The 16,171-nt window shown below is 38.8% G+C and overlaps 1 protein-coding gene across 2 annotated transcripts in view; it reads right to left on the reverse strand.

Annotated features, from left to right (window-relative positions):
* The window catches only part of LOC101170109 (neurexophilin-1), a 45,510-nt gene that overhangs the window by 18,695 nt on the left and 10,644 nt on the right, over nt 1-16,171 (reverse strand). Inside the window, exon 1 of one of the 2 annotated variants that reach the window (XM_020707282.1) lies at nt 15,758-15,886. The exons of the other annotated variant lie outside the window; for it this stretch is intronic. Within the exon in view, the coding sequence (XP_020562941.1) occupies nt 15,758-15,775 (18 nt within the window). The 5' untranslated portion in view covers nt 15,776-15,886. Of the gene's footprint in view, nt 1-15,757; nt 15,887-16,171 lie in introns of those variants that run through there. 2 annotated transcript variants of the gene reach the window in all.

The following is a 16,171-nucleotide window of genomic DNA, read 5'->3' on the forward strand; positions in this document are numbered from 1 at the left end:
CTATGATTTCAAGTTTCTTAGAAAGCCCATTGAGACGACTTTTGTTGTGACATTGGGCTACTTAAACAAAATTGACTTGAATTGGGATTCGTACCTTGATCGGGTCTGTAAGACATATAATTTCATTTCCCAGTCCTTGTTAATAAAATGCACTGTGAACGTCATGTTGGACTCAGTGGCCCTGAAGGTCCAGCCGTCACATGTGAACCCCACTCTTTCTGCTGTCTCCAGCGCCATCTCAACCTTAGCTCTGGTCTGGGCGAACAGTGCAGGGATCATTTTTTCAGTATTTCCAAGAGGGAAGGTCAAAGCGTGACTCTAATGCATTCAATAAAAACCGAAATCGCTCGTTCTTCACCTCGCTGCAGGGACGGAGCCCCTTGCACATGTAAATAGCAATTTGGTTTGTAATTGCCTTTGCTCTCGCAGGAGACGGTGGTAGCTTCACCTGGAAAAAGGCATTCACCCAGGGCTGTGTCGGCTTCAGGCCAGCAACAACCACGGCTTTCTAACAAAACTCCGGGTGATGCAGCTTAAATGCTACCCAGGCATCTTTTACTTTGATGCTCTCGCTATTTTTGTTGTTTTTCCCCTCTGCCATTTTTGTGAGACTTTGTATTTTTCTTCGTCCGCCCGCAACAGTCAATCTTGCAACGAGCGCCCCCTATCTACCTCAGAAGAAGCCTCTTACCAAAGGATGATTAATATAGCATTTTACACAGTCTTCAAACGTAAATAAAAAAGATCGACTTCAAGTAAACCATCAAAGTCAAAGCAAACACAGAGTCATCTGAGTATGATGTCACTGTAAATTCTCCCCAAACTAAATGACTGAAGTCTCAATGACTGAGATTCCTGCTAATTTCAGAAGTGACAAACACATCAAGTTAAAAGAGATCGTCTAATTTGAGCAAATAGAAATGTATACATTATCTTAACTCTACTATTCATAATGTGAATTTAGTGGACCAACTCTAACCAGGGAAACTCAGAGACAGCCAAAACCCCCAAAGGTATAGCGGACATTTATCTTACACTAAATGTATCTAAACATCTGCTGCACCTTTTGATAAACTAATCCACATCACTAACCCTGCCCTCTGCACATACATGAGACAACCTACAGGCATAAGCTAAAAGCAACTGCCTTCCTTCCTGCTGGCCAGCAGATATTTCAGGAAAGCTCTTTATGGCCGGGAGCCAGTCTACCTGCTTCCAGGAAACACTTCCAGCTGTTTATAAGCCCTGTTAGAACACACGCTACACTAGAGAGTGTAAAGGTTTGAACAAAAAGTCTTTTCAACAACTATTTTCCAAAAATCTGCACAGTGTTCCGCAGAATCAGCACAAAGCACAGAAAATTCCAAAACCTTTAGTCTGCTGCAGTGGATCCTTCTGCTCACATTAGTGATGCAGACCTGATCAGATTCAATCCATCCTTCAGTCAAACCATCCATCTTTTTTCAATAATTCAGATTTGGGTTGCAGGAGTCTGATCTTTATCCTGTTCTACTGGGGGGAACCCCTAGACCCCCAGGGCCTACGAGGCTACACAGTGTAACATGACTGGAATATCTCCCTAGGAATGAATGTCCAAACCACCTCAAATGGCTTCTCTCAATCTGGAGGAATAGAAGCTCTACTCCAAGCTCTTACCCACCAAGCTTCTCACCCTATTTCTAAGATTCTAATCCATAGGTCATGAGCACAGACAAGGGAATGAACCTTCACCAGTAAATAGAGTCAGTGATCACTTTACTTCAGCCACTACACCCATACACCTGTTGACCTCACGCTCCTTTCTTCCCTCACTTGTGAACAAGCTACTAAAATACTGAAACTGCTTCCAGGTATCGTCGTAACAGTCAACGGTTAATCAAAGTGTTAAAGTCTCCCAAATGAAAAACGAAACTTCCAATCAGAGGACTTTCTGTTAGACCTCCTAGAGACCCTAAGGTACTCTTTACAGCCATTCCACCCATAAGCCAAAACTACAGAAAGAAACTCGTCACTGACCTGCAGGCACAAAGATGTGACCCTCCAGGCCACCAGGGTGAACCCTTAACACATGTTGGCTGAACTAGGGTGATTGAGCAGATTGGTGTGAGAAAGCCCACACCAATCTGCCACCCCTCACCATGGGCAACATCAGAGCTGGAGAAAGTCCAGCACAGAGTTTGGTTTCACCACCCAAACCATGTGTGGAGGAGAGCTCAACTATCTTTAGCCAGGACTGCTTAGCCTTCTTTTGCACCATATCCAAATGTTTAGAGTCTATTTCCATGGACTGAACAGTCGGGGGACCACCCATTGACTGCTACCCAAATGAGAACCACATTAACTAAAACACCCATTTCAGGGAACAGACCACAAAATCATGAATGCTCACAGTCTTGAAAGCTCTAACTGCTCTCTAAAATTAAAGTGGTCTCAAAGTCTGCACATATATACCATGTACAGTACAAAATGAGACATAAAATAACAGAATAATCACAATAATGAATGAAATGTTAACATATTTTCTGTTCAACCCTTACCTACCAAATGTCTTTTGTTTTGTCCTGACTAAAAGAAATACCTAGAGCAAAGTCCAAAAACCTCCATCCCTGCCTCAGAAACACAGCAGCCCCTCCATCCAGTCTGCAGCTAACCAGGACCTTCGACACTCACAAGATTTACTTCACTATACTATAGCAAAGAAGATTTTTCACAGAAGGGAAAATCATGAAGTAAGATTTTTAAATAACCAATGGAGTGAACTTAAAAGCCACTTCACCGCCAGCTCGGAGCAGAGAAACACAAAAACACGAAAGCCATAGCTCAGACCCTCACTGAGCACGCTCACATCAAGTCTGATAAAAGAAAGTCTAATCTGTTTGACCCCTTACAAAAAACATGCACTGAAAAACATCAAGACTTAGCAAAATGTTCGTTAACAATGAGACAGATGAGAGGATCCCTGCTCTAACTGAAGAGCAGCACATTCAAAAGCAAACTATATGTGAAAGCACGGTGATTGTGATTAGCTTCATACTTGTTTGTTGTCGAGAAACATCCCATTGACAAGAAAAATCATAAAACTTTAACAACTCAGTTTGACTTAATTAATGCATCTTAACCTTCCTTAATACGCTTGATCAGCATATCGTCCATAATCAAAAAAGAAAATCAATTGTTATCTTTAAATTTGCAATGTAATTTCAGGGTTACTAACTTACTTATTACTCCAACATGTCCTAATAGCTTGTGTTAAGAATACATTTCTCTTTCTGAATGAAAAATGATGAATGAGGATGAAAAAAATGAGTGTTAAGAATAATACATTCAAAAAATATGAACTTTTAAATGTAAGAAAGTACAGTAAAATTATGCAAAATATCATTATTTTATTCGATACAGTGACTTGCAACTTTGCATTTTTTTTCTTTTTTTTTTACCAAAGCAAACTGTTGTCTTCTTGTGTTTTTTGTGGGTCAAACCTAATGTTCCTAAGTCTGTTTTGTTTTCAAACTATTAGGGTGTTAAGTTCAGTTTGTGTTCAGTTGAGTGGACAAAGCTGTAGCTGAGGGTTTGTCCTGCAACTGCACTTCCTCAAATTACGAATACAAGGACGACAAGATTGTAAAAAAATAGAAATAAACAGAAAATCAATGTTGTTATAATTTAAACTAAACAGATCCAATATATTGATAGATATTGGCATATAATCCCTCTATATCAACCATACTTTAACCAGAGTGTGTTGTTTGTGATTCTGTCATATTTCATTGTCTTGTCGTCTTGCCCACATCTTACCATACATAAACATGTTACTAGTCAGTGTTGTTCCAAACAGCCCCTCCTTTAAAGATTTGTTAGCTGTGCGATAGACCCCTCAGTTCAGATTGTTTTTTCTATGCTTTTCCATGTGTTGTCATAAAAACATCAAGATTAAATTTAGCACTCTTGTCTTACACGACAAGCGTTGTGTTTTGAATTAAAATCCGGATTCAAATGTTGCAAAACAGGGATTACTCTTGTATCTACAAAGCAACTTGTCGAACACGGGTTATATCTGCTGAAAATGATTCAAGCTGTCATAGTGCCTAAGTCATAAAGGAATATTTAATAAATTGCATAAGTCAAATATTTGTGTTAAACAACTGACGTTTTCAATATGTAAACACAAATAAAAAAATATTAAGTGATTTTAGGGGGCAGTTGGTACAAAAAAATTATTTACCTGTGATGTTAAGAAGTTTGAGCATTTAACTCTCATCCTCATCTCATTGAATTGGCTGCCACACCAACATTTCTTGTCTTTCTTTTTAAGTCACTCACAGGTACTTTTCTTGTTTGCTTTTAAAATATTCCCCCCTAAAGCCCTACGCTCTTTGGATCAGTGTGTGCTACTGGTTCCAAGAACCAAATGCAAGTTTCGGGGGGGACTGCGCATTTGCTGTTTTGGCTCCTAAACTTTGGAATAAACTGCCTTTTGACTTTTAAAGCCAAACTGTTCCTTTACCACCATGCCTTAGCATCTGCTAAGCTGGCCTTTTTTTTTTAAAATGTTTTGTTAATATTACTTTTTATGCTTGGTATTTGTATTGTTGTATTGATTAGACCTTCTATACAGCACTTTGGGTGCTGTATAGGTGTAGGTGTAAGGTGTTCTAGACATGAATAAATAAAATTAATTGAATGAAATCAAGTTCCGTTTCATTAAAAAAATGCAGTTTAGAGTTGGAACAAATTTTTAGACAAAGAAAAGCTTTTGTCATTGGCTGATAAAACGATCAGATCACAAAACAGACTAATATTGCAACTAGATCGACAATATGGGTCAATCAGAAGAAGTATGGATTCTTCAGCTTTCCGATTATGCAAAAGTCCAACTAAAGACTGCTCACATGACAAAATAAGCGGTTAAGAGCTGGGAGGGGCAAGAAGCACTGATGTGTATTTTTACTCTTACAACTCTGCTTAACGCTGCTGGGCACTGCTCTGTGGACACAGGTGGATTTCACAAGGACGAGGACCATTCTGCTCCAGTGCAAAAGTCTAGTTATGCTTGTGGGATTTTTGACATTAAATTGACACCTTAGCAGTATGGAGTTAATTCAGTCTCAATAATCAGAAATGCACACAACCGGTTTTACAAATGCACACGCTCCGATTCACAAATGTCATTTTATGCAAACGTGAAAAATAAATTCGGAAATACACACCCTGTGTTTCACAAACACACAGATTGTGTTTCACACATGCACACTAAATGTTTTACAAATGCACAATAAGTGTTTCTCACAAATGTGCACACTGTTTTTCACAAAAACATTTTAGAAATTCACAATAAATGTATCAGAAATGCACAGTAAGTGCTTCACAAACATGATTTTTAGGTACACATGTGACGTGAACTCACAGATCATTCGAATTGCAGACTGTGCATTCAAAATCCCGTTCTCGTTTGTGAATCTCCCCGTGTGTGTGAGAGATTTTTCTACGGTGAATATTGAGACTCATCTGACGGAGCGGGTCAACTAATGTCACCATTGGCTAGTGAATCTGTCAATCAAACTCATCGGCAAAGCAGGCGGGTTCGCTTTTAACCAATCGAATGGCCCCTTACACTCCTCACTTTCAAAGTGACGAGGGAGGGAGCTGTTCAGCACAGCAGTTGAAAGGACGCGGGCGGCAAACATGGCGGAGAGGTCTTCTGAACGGGATCAGTCTCAGCCCGTAAGTAATGCATTTATTTGATCATTCCCTCGTTGTACGTCCTGTAATGTTATTGAATACTAAGTTGAAGCGTTCTCCTTTGCCAAGTGACATGTGTGAATGCTTTATGAACACTGCAGCCGAGTCGTTTGCAGAGTACCCCCACCGCAAATTAGCTTAGCTTTGTTTTGCTTAGCCTGTGCAAGTTGTGTCTGCCTGTGAGTGTGAGTGAAGTTCAAGCCGGTGTCGGTTCAAGCTAGCGTCTATAGCCAATGATCTGTAGGTTCTTAACATGATTCAGATAGAACTAAGGGGAAAAGCATGCCGGATTTACAGCAGCAAAGAAAGTTTAATAAAAAGTATTGATTTGGAGACGGCGATTTGTTTAAACACTGATGCTATGCTATGCTAACTAGCTAGTTGTTCCGTGTGCTGCCTTTCCGGGATCGCGATCCGGGTTAAAGTTAGACACAGCATTTTCACAACCCAGACTTTAAGACGGGGTGGACTGTGCAACAAAGTTAATTCATATGACATTCATGAAAACGACATTTTTTAAATATAACATACATGAATCCACTGTTGAATGAAAGAAGCCTCATTAAGTTTCTAACGTTAGAACCCGTATTGTGCTGAAAAGCCCTGTGAGATTGTGTCAGAGTGACAGCCACTAAAATCCCCGTATCTTTACTTCCAATGACGTAATGACAAGAATCCCAAACATTATGTTTTTAGGCTGTTTTGTAGTCGATAAGTAGTTACAGAAAGGGTGGATGGGAGAAATCAGCTGTCAACAGTGATTTGAGTAGAAGTTACTGTAAATATTACACACAGGCTTCCTGTGATCAGTGTCTTGTCTCTGATTTTTTTTAAAGGTGTTCTTTACTACAAGCTCAAGTTATCATAGCAAGAGTGTTTTAAAAAAATTCCCCTTTCATATATTTGAAAATTATGTAATTTAAGATCAGACAGCTAAATGATCTAATCCATGTTTGTTGTGTTTTTATTTATTCTCTAGGAATTACTGAAGCGTGACAGCGTGACAATCTTTTGTTCCTCGTGCCATCAGGCAATACAACTCTCTGGCAGGGCATCTTACAAGTAATTTCTTTTAATTTTACCCACTGATTTTCCAATTATTTACCTTTTTTTATCAATCTTTTTATTTTGTGATATTTCTATTTGTAATGCATGTGTGTTTATGTGTTTTTTTAAGATGACCATTTTAAAAAAATTTCCTCAGGGATTATTAAATACCCTTCTATTCTATTCTATTTCATATTTTATCATCCTATTGTATTACTGTTTTACCTGTCAATTGGGAATTTAGCATTTTTGCCCCTGTAAATATCTGTCCGTTGAAAGTATTTGTACTTGTATTCCATAGATCTTGTACCTGAAGATAGCATAGAACAACTGTGCAGACACCCACTTGGCCTTCTTCAGTGACGCTGTGAACGTTTATGGCTTTCCTCTGAGGTATTCATGTTATTCATAAAGAAATATTTTATTCACATATCAGGCAGTATAAGTACTTGGTTATTTGTACAAAAATAAAATTACTTTTTTTAGACTCCTCTCCATAAACAAAGGCAACTCTAAAACTTTCCCCTAATGAATAACATTTTACCCCCCCTTAACAGTCTCTCTCACCTCATTTTTTTCCCCAGTGATACATGTAACCCACTCCTGCAATTTTTTTAACCTAGAAATTCTACTTATTGGCATCATACATAAGAACATTACATTTTAAACTGATGTGTACCGTATTGCCGATGCATTTGTAATTATGTGTTTGAGACATGATTTTCATGTTATTGTCAGGGTGAGAGGAGATCATGGATGAGAAAATGTGGGCACAGCCGAGTTAATGCTCACAGTACGTACAACTGACACAAACGGCTTCATTGTGGGAAAAGTGTACACACAATCAACGGTGAGTTGAACCTAGTTTTAGAAGCTTTAATATATACACAGGGCTCCAGACTGCGTCCATTTGGTCGCATTTTGCGACCAAAATTTGAGAGTGTGCGACTGAATTTTACACCCAGTCGCACATGTGCTACCAGTAAATTTGCCTCCTCCACCCTCCGTATTTTTTATACATTAAACATGAAAGGAGCACGTCAATGATCGATGAAATGAGAGATGAAATCATCAATGAGACGCGAGCGCACACACGCACGCAGGCAGACACACACACTCGCGCGAATACTCATGAGACTGGAGCACACGCGAGCACACACTCGCGTTTCATTGAGTGATGCCTGAGGCGGCCAATGCGTGTGAGAAGAATAGGGAAAGTCACTGCAAGTGGCTAAAATGTGTGGAGGGGCGGGGCCTAGAGATAATCGAGCGCGCGTAAACATCCGTGGGAAGGAAACGGAGACAAATATCATCACAACCTGATATGTGCGTCTGAGCTATGAGCAAGTGAACTATTCATTCGTTCTTCCGAACTGCAGCTAGTGTACCAGTGACAGAGTGTACAGCAGGGGTCTCAAACTCGCATGAAATCGAAGCTGCAGCGAGACTGAAAGAGACCAGGAATTAGGAGTTGTCCTTAACATTCAATTTCGTTTTAATATGCCTCTCCCCCTAAGTATGAGCTGTGATATTACATCTTTTATAATTATTTTAATGTTTTGTAATGGATGTAGCCTTTTTTTAATCAGTTGGTATTTTAAATTATTTTAATTGATCAGTGAACTACAAAAAACCCATCAGGACGCATGTCCCATAATGCATTGTTTTGTAGTCTGTAGGGCAGCTTTTAGTCAGTTCAATACTAAATTTCCAGCTGCGTTCGCTCTGATCGGTGTCTTGCTCTCACCCCTTTCTCGTGATATTTTTGTTTTGATTGACAGGTGATGTTGGAGCAAAAACAAAAATATACGTCACACACCAGGTGATCTGTGCAGTGTTGCGTCCATCTGGGTGATCTCAAACACGCTTATTGTGCATCTTGGCTGAACCTATTTGGTGTCACCAACATGAATTTCCATCCTCTAATATTTACATACATTTAAGTCTTGTTTGAAACTGTGAAATTACGAAAGGTTACTACGGTAATCACTTGTTACTAAAAACTTTTTTTTTATTCTAAAAGTATGGTATTTTTTTAACTATTTTTACTTAGTTGTACTGTCGTGACAGCGATGGTGATGTCAGTTTACCTTCATGTTGCATCTTCAAAAGTGCAGAATAAAATATGACACTGAATTAGAAACAGCACATTGTAATTTCTGCATCTATTGTTAAAGTATTTATTTGTAATACAGTGGAAATTAGTAGATTTGGTTAGAATGTTGATTTACGGTATGCGCCCCTAAATTTTCTGGTTGTGCCCCTAAAATTTTCAGTTAGGGGCCACTATGCTCCTAGTGAAAAAAGTTAGTCTGGAGCCCTGATACATAAAAGTGAATGATGTATTAAAAATAAATCTGACAATATAATATTTTTTTTTGCTTTTTTCCAAATACAGGATTGAGCTCCTCTGGTGTGATGTCTTCGTGAGTGTTACTGGTTTATATTACAACATCCTGCTCTCTCCTGAGGACCAAGACTTGCTCAATATCAGTCACATCACGTATTCTGCTGCCATTACATTTTTCTACCACGCATTCAGGCCAGTTTGGATGTCTTTAGTGACGCGTGGGACAGCCATCCAATCAGGACGGAGCAAAGCATGACGCCAAATCAGCTGTGGCAGTTGGGCTTGACCCAGAACCCTGTTTCTGATCCCTGGGTAAATGCTTTATTTAATCTCACTGTACTGGACAACTGATTTGTGTGCAGTTTGACTAAAGTGGAAAGTATCAAGAAGAGTATCATGAAATCATAATGACTACAGTGAATTTTCATCGAAAATGAATGAAAAGGATTATTGTTGTGTGGTGCAAACAATTTCCCTAAATTGTTTGTTTGTAGGAAGAATAGCACATCTGCAAGTTCAAAATGCATCACAATGCATGGTATTATGAGCCATCATATGTACTAATCTCACTACTTTGTTAAGGTTCACTTATTTGCAAATTATAAACAGTTATGGAGATATGAGGTCTGCCTGCAAGCAACAATATAAGTTATTATTAGTCGGTCACTGTTCCTACATAATCTAAAACACAAAAAAAACAGTGCTGTTCATAAACAGTATCTTTTTTCTTTTTTTTTGTCAGGGTATGCTGGTTCCAGAGATTGAATGGGAGGAGAGTGGATCCATGGCTGAACCTCATCCTGGGATCAATGTCCCGGTATGGGACAGTCCCCTTTTGGGTCCACAAATGTTGGAACTGCAAGACGACATCAACCCATTGTGGAATTCAGACCGTTTGGGAGTGGACCTACATCTTTACTGTCCCGTTTGTTTAGAACTTAATTTAGGCGACATAATTACATACAGAAGAAGAGAGACTGAGGGGAGGAAGACAAAGTTCAAATCAATACTGCTGTATTGTTCAAGGGACTTCATTGTATGTAAGGAAGTTATGAAAATTAGTTCCAGTTTAAATAAAATTCAAATCAGTAGAGATCCCACATTTGCTTAAATTTTGATGTTTTAATCTGTCCATGTTTTCACTGAGTTTTACTCTGCAATAAAGGGTGAATGTTTGCACTTTGTTGTTCTATGACCATCTTTTGTTGTGTAGTATTTAACCAGCTATAAAACCCAGAGAGATGAGGATCTTTTTTGCAAGGGTGACCTGGCCAAGAGGTGTATATGTATATGGTTACAATATAAAATCAATGACATTTGAGTTATTAAAAAAATAAAATTAAGGTCAAGCAAAGTGACTTCGGGCTGAGCAGGGGAGGTGTATATTGGGCGTCTGTGATTGACAGTGAGATGAACTTGAGGTAATGTAGTCCCACTGCGTGGTACGGAGCAAAGTGATGCCAGTTTCTCCACAAAACCTGTGGAAGTTGAAGATTTTTCTCCTCCACCTTCATATGATCAAAACCGTGTCTGAGTGTTGAAATGACGCTAGCATGAAAGCTAAGAGAATAACGTACAAACAATCCCGAGTGAAACACTCATTTTAAATCTCATGACCAGTACAGAGTTCGATGGATTCAATGTCAACTGCATTCAACCACTGTTGCCTTGCTTCCAGGTCCACTGAAAAGTTGCACAAGCCAGTAATTTTTGACAACCGAAGGCAATAAACCGACAAGCCATGCTAAGGCTAACACGCTAACGACCGACTGGTACAGAATCAAATATGGGCGGGGCTTTTGCCACCTGCAGAAAGCGTAGAGAAAGTGTAAGGGGCCATACGATTGGCTAAAAGCGAACCCGGTTGCTTTCCCGATGAGTTTGATTGACAGATTCACTAGCCAATGGTGACATTAGTTGACCCGCTCCGTCAGATGAGTCTCAATATTCACCGTAGAAAAATCTCTCACACACACGGAGAGATTCACAAACGAGAACGGGATTTTGAATGCACAGTCTGCAGTTCGAATGATCTGTGAGTTCACATCACATGTGTACCTAAAAATCATGTTTGTGAAGCACCTACTGTGTATTTCTGATACATTTATTGTGAATTTCTAAAATGTTTTTGTGAAAAACAGTGTGCACATTTGTGAGAAACACTTATTGTGCATTTGTAAAACATTTAGTGTGCATTTGTGAAACACAATCTGTGTGTTTGTGAAACACAGGGTGTGTATTTCCGAATTTATTTTTCACGTTTGCATAAAATGACATTTGTGAATCGGAGCGTGTGCATTTGTAAAACCGGTTGTGTGCATTTCTGATTATTGAGACTGAATTAACTCCATATAGCAGAAGCCTCCAAACAAAATGCAGCTCCACAGTCAGTTTTTGTGAAAAACTGTAAGGCTCTGAGGAGATCATGGAAAACCTCAATGATCTGAAAGACCGTTAGCTGAACTTCAACGACCTACTTAAATGTACAAACTCACAGAGCAATAATGAGTACATTTTAAACTAAAGATGAACAGGAGTTTGAATGGAAGATGGGTGAGAGCCAGGCAGAGTTACAATGCCTGAACCAGCAGCAAAGAGGGGGCAACTCGATCTGACTGCTGCCTGGACTGATCAGATAACAGATTAATCAACCTACATCACACATCTGTGAGCGTTTTAGGATCAGACCCTACTTCAAAGAGGCAGATCTGCACAGAGAAGAGCCAAAATGTTGAGATGAAAGAACAGAGCTTTAGTCACTAGTATAAAGTGACATTTGTATGGATATGTATCATTCAAAAATCCCCAAAGTATGAAGCATTTTCCAGTTCATCGTGCGTATTAAAAATGATCCAACAGCAGTTTGAGTCAAGCAGAAACACCCATTTTCAAAAAGAAAAAAGTTAAACTCACGAAATATTTTAACAATTTTAAGGCTTTGGTCAAAAGTTGGAGCTGTCTAAATGATAAAAAATAATATTAATATAATTGATAGTGAAAGTACAGCAGTTTGCTCAACAAAGACAGGATTCTTGCTAAAAATAATAGACGAAATCAAACAGCTGACTTCAGAACCTTCCTAATATTTCTCTTTGATGAAATGCATCCCAGCATGTTTGCTCTTCAAAGCTCAGTTGAACTTGTTAAATGCACCCCTCGCATTTTAGGACCATTCATTTTTCATTCGACAGGAGTCAAACTGGGGGTCTCCTTCATCTCTCAGATTCATCTCGCACAAGGCTGCCTCGCAGCGTTAACGTGGGCTCCTCTCGAAGTAAATGAACAGCACCCAGCTTGAGATTCATGTTTATCAGCCTGAACGAAACCTGGGATGGGCGGGAGTGGGATGTGTAAAGGTGGTGAGGGTGGTGGGGGTACTACAACTACAAACTGGGTCCCAAATGTGAGTCTGCTATCAGCTTCAGGTGCGTTCGTGAAAACGTAGCAACGTTTTTTTGCAAGAACACAATTTTTCATCAGATCTTTCTTGACAAAAACATGGGAGAAAACCTTCAAGGAGCTCAACCATCAAACTTAAACAGAGTATAAAGATGGCTGTGACGTTTTTCAGAACCGCTTTTTTAATTGTTATGTGGAAACAGGTGAGACAAGAGCCCGGGCAGATGACAGAGCCTTGGGTCAGAAAGGACCTGTAAAATGTCTTTGATTGTTCTCGAGTCGCCAGTCATGGCAGAAACTAACGATGACTCAAATCTCTTGGTGAGTTTGTGGGAATAATCACTGATAACCCCAAATTGATATATTAAAAAAGTAAACCAATGCTGTTATCAGTTGAATGTGTTTTATAAGTACCGTATTTTCCGAACTATAGGTCGTTCCGGAGTATAAGTCGCACCAGCCTAAAAATGCATTATAAAGCAGAAAAAAACACAGATAAGTCGCACTGGACTATAAGTCCCATTTTGACTGGAAATTTATTTGACAAAATCTGAGACCAAGAACTAATAACTTGCACAAACTGATATGACACAATCATAGCAAACTGTTTATCTCATAATTTCACAGTAATTCTTTCTCATACTTATTTATTCCTTTCATGAAGCATCATTGGCCAACTAATACTCTGTTTTCATCCTGTATTTGTAGAAACAGTTGTCATTTTTATTGCTTTTCTGAATCTATGAAATCATTGGAAAATAGAATATTATGTTGTTAACCTTCAAGATCTTCCTGTAAAAAAAAGTTTGCTGTTTCTCTGAGTCACTTAACATACTCTCAACACTTAACATACTTCATACATCAAATTGACCCAGGAACATCATCTCTGTTCCTCACAAGTGAACATAACAGGAGGGTTAACAATGTATTTTGTCATGGTTTGGGTTTCTTTTGTCTTGGTTTTTGACTTATTTCGTGTTCTGTCATGTTTGGTTCTGTTTCCTGTTTTATTTTGAAAGGTGTTCTGTTTGGTCATGTTCCTGAGTTTTACTTCCTTGTCCCTATCTGTCCTGATCATGGTCACCTGTGTCTTGTCTGCCCTGTCTGTATTTAAGTCTCGTCTCTCCCTTCCTCTTGTGCTGGTCCATTAACGTCTTTTCCCTGACTCCTTCATGCCATGTTTCATGTTTTGCCACAGTAAGTTTAGCTCTGCAGTGCTTTTTGTTTGTAATTAAACACCTTGCCCTGAAACAGTTTGCCTCCCGCCTCTGCGTCTGGGTCCTACCTGCTCTCCTGCCCCCTCATACCTTGACTGTTGACAGTATTTATTTCAATTTATTTCTAATATAATTCGCTGCAGAGTATAAGTCGCACCCCTTGCCAAACTATGAAAAAAAGGCGACCTATAGTCCGGAAAATACGGTATAGGTTATGCCATGTGTCTTTGGTGTTCTTAATTTACTATAATTTAAATGATAGCAGGGCACCAAAGTGGTAGGATATGCAACATTATTGAGTAAGTGCAAAAAATTTTGTGACAGATTACTTCCATTTTTTAAGTTCAGTCAGTGTTCATTTTTTCAGTGTAGTAAGGAGTAGGTAAGATCAGTTTTATCTCTTTGAGAGATTGAGTTAAAAAAAATTCTTATAAACATGTCAGTCGTGTCATCTGGTGGAAAAGACAAGAGGAGTTTTATATTAGTTTAATTAAGCGCATTGCATAGGTTAAATCGCAATAAAATAAAACGTTTCTTTAACTGAAATAATTTGAGTATGACACCAGAGATGATGTTTTTGTTGTTTCATACTGCATCTTCTTGATTCTTTTCTTCATGTAAAAAACTTTTCCTCAATTCCAACTGTCTATGTTGCAGCACAGGTTTGGTGGTTTAAAGGTGATTCAGAAAAGACTGTGAGCAAACGTCTGACTCGTTCACTGTATATTTTTAATAATAATGACTCATTTTTACAGCAGAGCTTTTGACAGCATGAGACCCTGCTCTGCTGGTGGGTTTTATTTTGTTTCTGCTACTTATTTTTATATATTTAGTGCTTTACTTTTTAATTGATTTCACCTTTAAATTACAGTTTTAATGTTTTGAGTTTAGTGTATGCCGCCGATTGACTGCGGTCTTGTTAAGGTGTCATATCAATAAAAGTGATTCGAGTTGATTTATGGAAACGGCAGACTGACACGCCTCCACAGGACAGTCTGCTTTTAGACAGAGTGTCTGCAGCTGCAGCTAGAGCTTCTTAAAGAACTAAAGGGAGGGGCTGGGATGCCAATTTTGAGGCAGGAAATTGATGTTCTGTTTGGTTTTTCAGAGAATGCTCACCATTTTATTATTCTTGTTTAGTTTAGATCGCGCGTTATAAGAAAACGGTTTTGCTTTTTTTCATTACTAGGTGAGATTGGTTTTTGAACCAAAACATAGAAATAAAGAGAAGTCTGAGACTGCAGCTCTGGTGAACCGATTCTAGATTAGCAGAACAGAATATATCCATGAATGGAAAATATATATATAATTAATGCCAAATAATTTTGGATTCTGAAACTAATCAAATCAAGACATTGTGAATTTCATTTAATTCATGAATTTAATAGCAATATCTAACCTGAGAGTGATGAGAAAAAGATCAATGGGATGGGAACCTACCAGCAAATGTCTTGGGAAATGGGAACAATGACTGTTGATGGAAATGGTTGGAAAATGTGTAAGAATATTTAAAGTTGCACTTTTTTTCACTAAACAAATCTTTAGGGGAGATTTTTGTTGTGAGGTTAGTAGTTTAAATGAAGAGTCCAGCTTTCAAAGACAAGAAAACTCAGGAATTTAAAGAAAAGAGCCTCTGGAACACCTCAACATCTTTTAATTCAGACCCCTCTGATCTTCAGCTCGTGGCTTCGTTCTGCAGCTCAGACTCAAAGGAGAACTTTCAGGGACACTTAACAGCTGATCAAACCATGAGAGAAACAGTTTAAGGACAGAGAAGCAGCAGCAAGCAAACACTGTTCACATCAAGGCTGACTGAAACAGTCCCTGCACTTAAATTTTGCTCTACACTTCCTTAAGCACACAAACATCCCCATTTTGAAAAAATTCCTACTGAATGGTAACTGAATTTTCCAAAGCATATTCCCAAGGGTCAGACTGAGAAGAGTGCAGCATCTGAAAAGATCGTAATATGTTAAATATAATAAAATTAAATAAGAAAACTCACATTGAAAAAAAATCCCATAAAGAATGCCAGCAGTCAGGAAAGGTGGTGATGACGTTGCTCTGAAAACCAAAAACTATGACAAACAGTTGACATGACAAACTGAAATCTACAACATTAAAAAGACTGAGGAGCCCAATGAGGTTCAGCTGTGAATGATTATCAAATGAAACCAGATGAAACTGGCTGCAAAAAAACATAAAGCCGCACAGAAAAAAATCTAGGAACCCTAGACCTAGGTGTGTGAAATTTGTTCTCCATATTTGACCCATTCCTGGGGTAGCAGTGAGCTGCAGACACAGCTGTGCTTGGGAAACATTTAGTGGAATTAACCCCCCAATGCTGAGTGTCAAGCAGGGAGGCACTGGGTGTCATTTTTAAAGTCTTTGGTATGGGTTTGAACCCACAACCTTCCAG

This window comes from Oryzias latipes, chromosome 11 (genome assembly GCF_002234675.1).
Source record: "Oryzias latipes chromosome 11, ASM223467v1".
In the NCBI taxonomy this organism is placed as follows: Eukaryota; Metazoa; Chordata; class Actinopteri; order Beloniformes; family Adrianichthyidae; genus Oryzias; species Oryzias latipes.